Source organism: Ambystoma mexicanum, chromosome 1p, assembly GCF_040938575.1.
Source record: "Ambystoma mexicanum isolate Mex_15411 chromosome 1p, UKY_AmexF1_1, whole genome shotgun sequence".
NCBI classification, from domain to species: Eukaryota; Metazoa; Chordata; class Amphibia; order Caudata; family Ambystomatidae; genus Ambystoma; species Ambystoma mexicanum.
Window position 1 is genome coordinate 194173860 of NC_090921.1, and position 12576 is coordinate 194186435.

General features: G+C 46.1%; 1 protein-coding gene across 1 annotated transcript in view; it reads right to left on the reverse strand.

Annotated features, from left to right (window-relative positions):
* Window positions 1-11577: 11577 nt before the first annotated feature.
* Window positions 11578-12576, reverse strand: part of LOC138464428 (extracellular calcium-sensing receptor-like) — a 58136-nt gene continuing 57137 nt past the window's right edge. The window contains exon 6 of the mRNA XM_069607217.1: window positions 11578-12497. Within this exon, the coding sequence (XP_069463318.1) occupies window positions 11578-12497 (920 nt within the window). The remainder of the gene's footprint in view (window positions 12498-12576) is intronic.

Genomic DNA, 12576 nt, shown 5'->3' on the forward strand with positions numbered 1-12576 from the left:
GGAAACATGTTCCTCAGAATATTTGCTGGATCAGATGCTGTCTCACAGCACGTCCCTCCTGGCCATCCCCTCTTGCAACACCTGCATCCCCTTCACCTCCGTCCTCATCACCATCATCATCCTCATCAGGTGCTTCTATTTCTACGTCAGGGGGCAGTGGCACATTCCGTCTGATACACATATTGTGCAACATGACACATGCCATGGTGATCTTGGACACCTTCTCATGTCCATACAGGAGAGCACCACCAGACCTGCTAATGCACCTGAAACGTGACTTCAATTGTCCAAAAGTCTGCTCGATCACGATGCGGGTACGGGTATGTGCACGATTGTATTCCTCCTCGTGCCTGTTCTGTGGGTTCCGTACAGGTGTGAGGAGCCAGGGCTTCAGGGGATAGCCCGCATCACCTGTATGGGGGAATGAACGGGGTCCTGTTACTGTTCACCTCAAGATCGGCCTGTTCACATCACACAAATTGACATTGCATTGTGATTCAAGTACTAAATTGACAGCATTCATGCAGATGGTCTGTGTGACAGCAACGTGCAAGGGGGAGGTCGACCCTGCAAGTAGAAATGCCACATTCATGCCTCCAACTGTAATTGACATGTACTGGGTGAGGCCAGGTCTTAGGTGTCCCTGGCCCATACAAACTAGGTAACACACTGCTAGTGTACTGACATCCTGACACCGATGTTGCCATGTTGTGAAGCATCACTTCAGTGGTGCCATAGGTGTGTGGTTCAGTGCTATGTCTAGGGGTGATCCCTTTGCATGCATTCAAGGGCGCGTTGCTGGATTGATGTTGTGCTGCACTGATTCTGTATTACAGTCTTGACACCATGTTGCAGGTTTGTGTAATATGTGGCGTGGCATGATGTGCAATGTGGATGGATGTGTGATATTTTGCAACCTGCATTGTTCTCAATGTTCTGCACCTTCGAATTGCATGTGGGTCCTCTCAAGTACATCGTGGCCTTCCCTGAAGGACATTGTCGTACATCTGTATGTCCATTTTCCGTACGGACGCCAGTCAACACCCAGTTGGAGGATGTATCTCCCCCCCCCCATTCACACCCAGTTGGAGTATGTATCTCTCCCCCCCCATTCACACCCAGTTGGAGTATGTATCTCTCCCCCCCCCAAATCACGCAGCCATGTGCTTGCCCTGCTACTCACCAAGTAGCCACGAACGTTGTCCGGTGTGTCGCTCCATGTAGCGTGGGATAGTTGAGTTCCGCAGAACCATGGAATCATGTGTTGATCCTGGGAATCTGGCACAGCAATGTGTGATTATCTTGTTGGCGTCACATACCATTTGGACATTGATGGAGTGGAATCGCTTCCTGTTTCGGTACACTACTTCATTGTGATGTGGGACCACCAATTCCACATGGGTACAGTCGATGGCCCCGATGCAACTTGGAATGCCTGCCAGTGAATAGAAGCCAACTTTTGTGTTTGCAATCTCCTGGGCAGTCTGTGGCATGGATATGTGTTCAGGTGCATGCTTCAGGAGTGCATCGAGTACCTGGTTCAGCGTGCGTGAGAATACTGGTTGTGAGATGCCATGCATCTGTCCCACTGTATGCTGATAGGTGCCTGTGGCCATGAAGTGGAGCACACTCACCACCTTCAGTAGCGGGGGGATGGCAGTTCTGATGTCTATGAGGCTCACAATGTCGTTGTGGATCATGTCCACGATGCTGGTGATGGTAGCCCTGTCCAGATGGTACAGGGTGTGTATCTTCTCAGGGGTCAGGTTGAATGGACTGGCTCTGATCCTGGGTATTGGTGGGTGCCTCTGTGGTATGATTAGGTGGCGTTGTGGTGCCTGCTGTGCCTGTCTTGCCCTCCTCCTCCTCCTCCTCTTCCTCCTCCTCCTGCGTCTCCTTTGTGCTGCCTGTTGTTGTAGCAGCTGCGCTGCAATGAGGTCCTCCAGGCCAGGTAATGCTGCCAGTATTGGAACCATCTTGGTGTGGGGAGGGGTGTGGGAAGGGGTGTGGTGTGCTCCTTTTGAGCTGCCATAGTCTCCATTGCCTTCACCTGTGCTGATTTGGTGCACCTGTGGCAGGTGGGAACACTGCTCATTTCCCTTAACGGGTGGTCCGCGATGCCGGTATTTGCACCATGGCGGTAAGGGGTTTGGGGGGATTTACCATGCCGCTATTAGCATGTGCACTGGCCTTGTGATGCTGTGCTAATAGCGGCATGGCGTAATTAACGGGATGGAGGATCGCGCGCACGCGGCCTGCCCGCTATTAGTGGCACCGTAATTAGCGGTGCCGCTAATAGCGGTGTGCTGGGTCGTGATCCACATGTGGATTTAACGTTACCGGTAATACATTACCGGTAACGTTAAATCCCTACCGCCATCCGTGTAATGAGGCCCATTGTGTCTTGAAAAGACAAATTGACTAATCAGGTGAGTCGTGCCCCGATTCGTAAGTGATCCTGATATTGTTTGAGAGTTGATTAGCCAAGGGTAAGGTTAAAACATGCCTGGGGTATTGTCCACCTTAGCGGGGTTTTTCCGCTGCGGCGAACAATCTTTGGAAACAGGCCAGGTCGCGCCTCCGGGGGGAACGCCGGCTTATGCTATGTATGTGAAGTATGGTGTGGGAGCAATAATGTTTTGTGAAATTTGGCATAAGCAAACCAGAAAGCAGTAAGATCTTCAGTGGCCGAGTAATGGTAGTTTTGAGATGGATCAGATAGATAACCTGGAAAAGGTTTTGATAAGTAAGAAAGCACAACCTGCGGCACTTGATATCCTTAGGGACTGGAGGAGGGAAGCAATGCTCCGATTTAGAAGTAGAGAGAAACATGCACGCAGGCATAAATCAAAAGCGGAGAAACCTGAGGAAAAGGAGGAGGAGGAGAGGAGTAATAGTTTGAGGAAGGCAAATAGACGCGACCAATTGAATATTGAAAAAATATATCCACAAAGAGAGCTACACTCATCAGACTTATTAATAAACAAAATATTAACTGAAACAAAACAAGGCCCGAGGGGAGAGACTAAAATGACTATGTCAGTAGCTGCCGCTCAACCCCCTCCCGTTGCTCAGCCCCTCCCATCCCCAGCACAGCAGCCACAGGCTGCATCAGTAATTGCACTGCCCACTAGTCAGCCAGCCCGAGTGTTTCGCAATTATCACAACCCCAACAGACATCTTCCACTCTCACTGCCCCCTCCGCACCTCCCGGTCAAGAGGGTGCCTCTGTCCCGACCACACCCCATGAGCGAATTTGAACAAAGTGAATGTATGAGAGTGACCCGCAGCGCGATCAGCAAGGAGAGAAAGCGTGAGCTGCAAGAACAGGCGGAAATGTATATAGACGAGAATGATGGGGCATCCATGCTAGCGTCACTGTATGACTTCAGAAGGAACAATAAAAAACAGGTATTGTTGGAATGCATGGGGGAATATTTGTCAGCACAATGGAAAAAGTTGATTGGGAAGTTACCACCACAACGATTGTTGGATTTGAACGCATTAACCAATTGTAGAGGGAGAGATGAAGAAATAAAAGAACATGTGAGCAGATTGCTTGAACTTAAGAATGAACTTGATGAGGAATATTCCGAAGTACTTGCTACACCAGGGTATAGGAGGAAGGATATTGAGAGAGGTAGGAAGAAAGCGGCGGGACCTTATATGCAGAAATCTTTGCCGCCACCAGGTCAGGTTAGTGGTGTATTAAAAGTATGCACAAGTAAAGCGTTAAAGTGGATTTCAGATCCTAGTATTCCCACAATGGAAATACACGGAATATTTGATGAACATTCTTTACCGATGAAAAGGAAAGCACTGCAGATGATGGTTGAATATCTGATAAACAGAGAAATAAGCGAGGAGAAAGCCAGCCCCCCCCAGACAATGGCAGTATATTAAAGGGCAATAGAACGAGGGACGGGAGAAACAGCCTTATCCCTCGATCTGGGAATATTGTTCCATATGAGAGAAGGGGGAGGAACAGTGAGTGTGACATTCCCCATGAGGGAAGTGCCCCCTACCTTTGTACCAAAGGTAGAGACTCCCGCGGTAGGCACTACGCCAGCTGAGGTAACTCCAGCACATTACACAGCCCAATATGTGCACGTCCCCTTCTCTAGACAGGAAGTGAATAATATAAAACAAACGATCCCTGACATACGAAAAAATCCATCGGGTTTCTATAAAGAAGTAGAGTCTTTATTGCAATCCTCAGTGTTCACTATGAGTGATATAGATCTAATATTCCCCTGTAATTCTGCCAGCGGACATATGGAAACGAATAAGGAAGGTAGATGATGAGACAGCCTATGGCGCCACTTGGGCAAATGTAATACAGGAGGATAAAGATAAAGAAGTGGTGCAAAGCCAGGGCCGAATATGATAGCATTGCCGGCACGAATAGTACAAAAATTAAAAGAATTTGTCCCAGAGAAAAGAATTCAATGGGACAAATTCACTGCATGTGTTCAAGGTAAGGACGAGCTGGCTACAGATTATTTTAACAGATTCGAAGAAGTATTTACAGATTTCAGTGGGCAGGATGTAAGCACGGAAGCGGGAAAAAGGTTATTTGTTGATAAATATGTGAGCGGATTAATACTCCTGATTCAAAATTTAATAATGATATCAGAAAGTGCATGGCAAGCAAAAACGCTAGGAGAAGTATTACACATGGCCCAATATTACGAGAATCGAGTAAATACCGAAAAAGAAAGAGAAGCGAAGAATAGAACGAATTTGAAAACTAGGGTGTTACTCCGGCAAGTATCGGGACACAACAGTGGAAGGGGAAATGCACAGGGCAGGAAAAATTTAAACATGCATGGAGGGCCTTTGGGATTAAATCAATATGAGTATTGCAGAGGGGAAGGACACTGGCGATTGCAATGTCCACATCTGCAAAATAGAGGCGGGTATGGTCAGAGAAGGCAGCAGAGAAGGCACCCAGGAACAAATGGCCACAACAGAAACCATATGCAGCAGCACCAGAATAATCAAGGGAATGGTGCACAGAATCAAGGCCAGGCTCCGAATAAAACTACTTTTACTGTTAGGACAGTTTTTCTGAAGTCCAATTAAGGGCTTAGCAAAACCATTCTACTGAGGCAGTACAAGACTCCACTCTTAGTATAAGGCTGTACCACCTGAGTTCGGGGTAGCGTAGACAGAGCAGCCAGGCTTATCTTAGAAGGGAGAGAGGGCAGAAGTTACAGTACAAATGAACATTGTAATACAAATGATCCAAAGAAACACTGAAACACTATGTATTGTAAAAATAAAGGATTTATTTAAATACAGGTAGGCCCAGATAAATCTAGGGGTTAAGTAAGTACTAACACATTATATGAAATCACAATATAAAACACAACACTATACTTGAAAGTACACAGACCCAAGTATAAACCTTACTTGGAACACCTAACAGTAGTTCTAGGGAAGTCAAAACCTTGTTATACACATTTAGTTTAGGTCAAGCCTATTCTTTGGGAGTAAAAGACCAATGGTTACTTTTAGATTACTTTTGGTAATACAAGGACAGTAGGCCCTTCCAGTTGTCAAGTGACTCTTGGAACAAATCACATAAACAGTCAACTGGACAATACACTTTTGGTGAATAGTGAAACACTTATTCTAGGTGCAGTAAAAATCTATAACTACTTTTGTCATAACACACAGTTATACCAGGTGAGTAAACCCTAAGGATGTAATATACCATTACAGATGCTGTGGGAATCAGGGAACCCCAGATTGAGGTAAGCAAAAACTCTGGTAACTTGTTTTGGATGGCACACAGCTAACACAAGGTAAATAAAACACACTTACTTTAACTTCAAAATGAAGTGGAGAGTAAAACCCAATGTCACACTTTACAGAATAATTATTCTAGGTAGGCAACAACCTAATGTAGACTTATTCAGGACAGGCCAGCAGCAAGTCAGGGGAAGCAAGATCCATTTGGCGGACTCTCATACAGTTATCCTAACAGGACTAACCTGGTGATACCAACAGTTGGAGGACACTCATACAATTAGCCTACAGGAATAATCTGGTGAAACCAACACATTACATTTGTAAAGAGGCACAACCTAATCACAAGAGAGTAAAATACCTTCACATCTACTTTCTTTTAGACTGGTAAAACAGTGGCTAAGGAAGAAAAGATGTTAACCATACTTTTAAGAATAGTGCATCACACCTTCAAGATCAGTAAGACCTTTGTAACTGTTCACTCTTAGAATTACAGTTACCAACCAACCAACTCTTTACAAGTAAGTAAAACACTTGATTTCTTTTCTAGGCAGAAGTCCCAATCCCTTCAAAGTCTTTCCCTTAGAGCATGAGAGTTCTCAGTAGCAGAAGGGGGGTCACTAGGACTCGTGACCAACAGGCAGTGTTAGAATAAGTTCTTTAGTAGCAAAAGTCAGAGTTTCCTTAGGAAAATTGGAAAACAAGTGAGTACTTTACTTCTAGGGTTAGAAGAGGGTCCAGGGGCTTCACAGAAGACACCCCAACAGGGTTCTAGCAGTGGGACTGTGTGTACTGGACGAGTGACCTCCCAATCACAGAAAACACCCCAGGACTACACAGAAATCCCAACAGGCTTAAGGTAAGTATATACCCAAGCCAACACAGTACCTCAGCAATGAAGAAGAGATTGCAGCAGGAGAACTTCAGGGACTGCAGCCAAATACCCGGTCAGTGGATTCCTTGTCCTGGAGACTGACCTCAGAAGGGACTTTGCAGCAGGGATAGATGAAGAAGGCTCTGGGCAAGATTTTTCTCGTGGCTGAATGCGGTTCTGCGGGTTTGGCGCCTTTTCAAGGGGCACAGAAGAAGACTGAAAATTGTGGTTGAATTCTCGTCGTTTAAAAGGTCCAGCACTCTTATCAGGGGACTTTTTGGACTCGATTCGTGTCTCTGGAGATACACCAGGATGCCCACGAAGTTTCAGTGAGATTCGGAATTCAGAAGACCATGTACCGCACAGTGGCTCGAGGTCCCAGGGTATTGGGGTATTGCAAGAACGCAAGGTCGCAGCAACCCGTGGAATGGCTCAAAATGCCAGTCTTCTTGATTCTAGTGTGTCTCACAAGGTTCTGTGTTCAGGTCGTCGTTTTCGTAGACCCCAGGTTGATTGGAAGGAAGGGCTGCAGCAGGCTCCGTTTACACAGCAGGCTCTCCGGCCGCTGGAAATCATTCTCACCGCTTTTCCTTCGTCATCCTCTTCGGTTTTCTGTCCAAGTGGTCGACATGACCAGCTTCCAGGTTTCCAGTATTTATCAGGAACTGCAACACAACCTCTGCATTCTCTCCCCGCATTTTACAAGAAAGGGGCGTCTGGCTGTCCAATCAGGACAGCCAACCCCCCACTGGGATTTGGCCCAGTTGAAGGAAGACCTAGGACAAAGGAGGGGGAAGTTTTGGACTCCTCCCCCACTTCCTGTGCTTACAGACTGACTGGAGCCTGGGCGGGGGGTCCAGGGGACTCCCGCCAAAGACAAAACTCAAACAAAGGAATTTCCCACCCTGGTACTCGTAAAGATATTTTCTCAAGTGGGATTCCCTAAGGAAGTAATTTCCAATAGGGAATCTGACTTCATATATGCGTATATGAAGCCAATGTGGTATGAGTGTGGGATTACCTATACCTTCTCTACAGCTTTCACCTACAAATCAACAGGCTTGTTGAGGGGTCAACAATACCCTGAAGGGCATGATAGGTGGCCTGGAAGAGCCACTTAAGAGAAAATGGGATATTCTCCTGCCATTCCTCCTGTTCACTTACTGGAGGTGCCACAGAGTGGTGCTGAGTTCTGTTTTTTCGATCTTCGGTTTTCCCATCCCAGTAGCGGTCACTAAGTCTGGTTCGGGAAGGATGGGAGAGCAATTCCCAAACTCCTTCCCACAACATAGTGGACTATGTGCTTGGCCTCCGATCCTGGATGGACAAGTGAAGGGAACAGAGCACCCAGAACCTGAAAGCCAGCCAGGAGCTCATGAAGCACTGGCATGCCCAAAAGGCGACCAAGCCGAGTGCACGCCAAGTCAAATGGTCTGGATCATGGATCCCATCATGCCCAGTGCCTTATACAAAAAGGGGACTGGGCCCTACATGGTTCTGGAAAGGGTAATTTAGATGAACTAACTCATCGACATGAGGACCCTGAGGCAGACGCATCAGCTCTTTCACGTAAACAGTTTAAAACCTCATTACAGCCTGGATGACTTGGTGATGGCTCTGGTCACAGATGACGAGATGGAGGAGAAGACGGATGCCCTCCCTGACTTATTACATTCAGAGTCCACCCATGGGTCTCTCAAGGGAGTTCAACTGACTGTTCTCCCTGACTCCTGGGAAGATCAATTGTTGTGCCCATGACATCGACACTGGAGCCAGTAAAATGGTGAAGAGTAGGATTCACCGGACATCGGACAAGGCATTAAGGAGGAGCTCACCAAGATATTGGCCTTGGGGGTTATTGAGCCTTCCTGCAGCTCCTAGGCTAGCCGGGTGATACTGGTCCCTAAAAAGTCCAGTAGTGGGAAGACCGAGGACCACTTTTTCAAGAACTATCGGTGGCTCCATTCTGTCATGAAGACAGATGCACACCCCATCCCTCAGGCAGATGAGCTAATTGACCTGTTAAGTGCTGCCTGGTTCAGCAGTACATCCAAACTCATGTCCAGCTACTGACAGGTCGGTCTGACTAATCCTGACAAAGAGAGGTCTGCATTCCCCCCTGCCCCGGATGGGCATTATCAGGTTTCTGTTATGCCGTTCTGACTAAAGAATGCCCCTGCCAGAGGATGGTAAACCATGTTCTAACGGGGCTAGAAGACTTTAGCATCGCCTATCTTGAAAACGTTCCCATATTCAGAAGCACCTGGGAAGACCATCTACCCCACCTGGAAAAGGGGCTTCAAGCCATGTAGAAAGCTGACTATAAAGACGTCCAAATGCCAGATAGCGCAGGGCACTGCAACTTACCTAGGACTTCAAGTTGGTTTTGGTAAGAAACAGCCTCTCGTGGCCAAAATCCAGGTTATTTCAGATTTTCATTAAGGGGTTTGGGACTCTTGCCCTTCCCCTGAATGATGTCACCTCAAAGAAGCTGCCAAAAAAAGTCACTTGGACCCCTGCCTGTTATCATTCTAGACCTTGAAGGATGGCCGGTGCCAGGCCCCCTTTCTGAAGATCCCAGATTTCGGGAGTTTATCATACAGACAGACACTTACGAATTTGGCATCGGTGCAATGTTATCACACTGAACTCTGAAGGGTTAGAACACCCTTGTGCATACCTAAGTAGGTGCTTTACCAAGTGAGAGAACAACTGGGCTACCATTGAAAAGGAGGCATTTGCAGTAGTTTCAGTTGTACATCCCTACATTTGTGGGTCTCACTTCACTTTCCAAAATGACCACAGACCTTTGAGGTGGCTCATGGCTGTGCAGGGAGAGAATCCCAGGTGACTGCACTGGGCCATATTCCTACAGGGATTGGACATGGACATCCAACACAAATCAGGGGTACAGGACTCCAATGTAGATGGCCTCAGTAAGTACTTTCACCAATAGGATGAGCCAGATCCTTAGAAGTGTGAGTTTTCTTTTTGGCTGGGGGGGAGTGTGAAGAATTTACATTTGGCAAGGGTGAAAGGGCCTGAATTTTTAAATTTGTGTTAGTACATAAATAGAAGCGGGTGATTTCTTCTCCAAAGCGATAATCTGCTAATCAGATCCCCCTTTTCTGCAACTCAATGCCAAAAGCATAGTGCACTTGTGCACTGATGCATTAGTAGCGTGATCTGCAGCACCTGCTCTGCATATGGCACAAAGCAGGTTCAAAGGTCACAAGATGCACACTCGACCGGCACAGCGACAACAAAATCACTGCGGCACAGGGAGCGATATTTAAGATATGCACCATTTACCCAAACTCATCATGATGATCATGAGTACCCTAAACTGGTGGCAGGGTAATCTCTAAAGAAAATAAAAATTTCAAACTCAGACACATATGTCACTTTTTAAAAGTCTGCAGCACTGACATATGGCTCGAAGCCATATAGAAGATTTGTTATGATCTCCATTTTGTAGCAGTTAATCAGTTGAATACAGCAGAACCTGGAATACCTTGATCTAGCTCTCCTCATTTGGTGCATCAAGGGTGTCACTCCCATTATTATTCTAGTAAAGAAATCTCAGAGTATGAATGTTTTTAGACTTTTCCAGTACCACAGGTGGTGCTCCTCGACAGTAAGGAGTTAATTCCAAAGGGCTGCCCCAGTGGCTCCACCAACTATACCTCTTCACCTTTCACTTGGGGCAAGCAGGGCCGGAGCCCCAGAAGTCTCTGAGCATGATCCAGAGCAGCTTGAAGCTGATACAGCCTACAATAGGGAGCCTATGTAGAGAGAAGAACACTGGTGTTAAGCAGCGAGTCAAACTAACCGCCTTGTTCTGATTGGTCAGGAGTTGATGACTTAGGTGTTAAGGAGACAGAAGTAGATGCTCACAGAGTAAAAGAGAACAGATCATGTATGCCAAGTGAGCTGCTTTCATTGCCCCCTTTGTCTATTCGCCTGCGCTGCACATTTTGTTCATACTTGTTTTTAGGCCAACACGCTCCTTAGAGATAGCAAACACACGCACAGGCATTTTAATTGCTATTAGAGATAATCATTGTACAACTATTTCTGGACCACTTATAACTTAATGAAAAGTATAAGCAGGATGAATTTCAGAGACTATAGTAAAACAAGTTTACGTAGCATACCTGCATTCAAAAACGTGAGTTCAATGGTGCAGTGTCATGTGTTTAAAATATATTGCTCTTAACCTTATGGGGAGGAAGGGAAATGGGAAGAAGGCTTGATAATAGGTGCTGTGTAGGTAGCTTGTTTAATATAGCCAAACGTTTAAGATGTCACTACTGGCTCATTCAAGTCTATGGAAAAAACACAATCTATTCCGCAATGTATAATGAGTTTGAATGTCTTTCCAATAACTGGGAATAGTTTTGATTGTCTTTCCCAGCCTCGTGTTCAATATCCAGGATCTAATTACAGGCAGCGATCCTGGATCTAATTACAGGCAGCGTATATGTCCTGAGCCCACAGGCTCCTTCTTATCAAGGTCCATGTTTGCAGTGGATTTCCCCATAAGAATGTCAGTCTTTTGTACATTTCACATTTCTCCTCTCACAGTCACGTGGTCTATAATAGACACTGGGGTGGCTGCAAGGAATGCAGCATGCATTGATGCAAAGTGAAGAATTACATCTGCACATGCTGCAACGTTTGTCCCAGTGACACTCAAAGAGATTCCCCTAATGGCCTTGGGCTATGATAATAAAGACCTTAACGAAGCAGACATGTCCCTTGGGCAAAGTGGCACTACCAGTTGTAGGTAGTTTATGGGCAAATAAGGACAGCATGTAAATCAAGCCGCAAAGGATTTGAAACTATGGTAATGTGGGAATTGACTATTTGACTACATGTCAAGCATATGACAGATGATAAAGGAAACATTAAAGCACAACCACTAAACGTTTAGGATGGGAGATTGGTCAAAGCTTTCTTGTAAGAGCATCACCCCTTCCCATTAAATATTCTTTAGAGTTTCTTTGAGGTTTCAATAGGATGATGTAACATTTTGGAAGGAAAATGCAGAAAACCAGGGATAAAGCAGAAGACAAGATGGCAAAGATCTCCATGGCCACCATGTACTTTCCTTTGGTGCTGAGGTAGGCAGGTATGAATGAGATCCAGACGCTGAGGAAGGCCAGCATGCTGAAGGTGATGAATTTAGCCTCATTGAAGCAGTCAGGTAGTTTCCTGGCTAGGAAGGCCACTATGAAACTGATGGTAGACAGAAGTCCAAGATATCCCAGCATGCACCAGAAAGCAAACGGTGAGCCCTCATTACATTCCACTAAGATAATTCCAGGTCGGGTGTAGGTGTTATATTCTGAGTAAGGAGGTGCAAGAACCAACCAGAAAACACAGAGAATGACCTGGATGAGAGTACTGACGGTGATGATTGTATAAGACACTCGAGGGCCAACCCACCTCTTTAAGTCACTGTTGGGTTTCGTGGCATTGAAGGCGAGGACCACCATGATTGTTTTGGCCAAAATGCAAGACACACAAAGGGTAAAAGTGATGCCAAAAGCCGGCTGGCGGAGGAGGCATTTGTCTGCTGTCGGGTATCCAATGAAAGAGAGTGAACAGAGAAAGCACAAGGTAAGAGAAAGAAGCAGCACATAGCTGAGCTTTGAATTACTCGCTTTGACAATGGGAGTGTTGTTGAAATGAGCAAATATTGCCAGGATGGCTGCAGGTATCACGGATGAGAAAATGCTGCTTGCCGCCAACGTGGCTCCAAATGTCTCCTTATATGATAAAAACTCTGTGATCTTTGGGGTGCATTTGTCCTGTTCCTTGTTGGGCCATTGGTCCCAGGGGCATTTAATGCATTCCCTAGAATCTAAGATATTAAAATAAGAGAAGTGCAGTATGGCTATTTTTCTAAACATTGTAATCATTGCCAAGTTCCCCATTGCGCC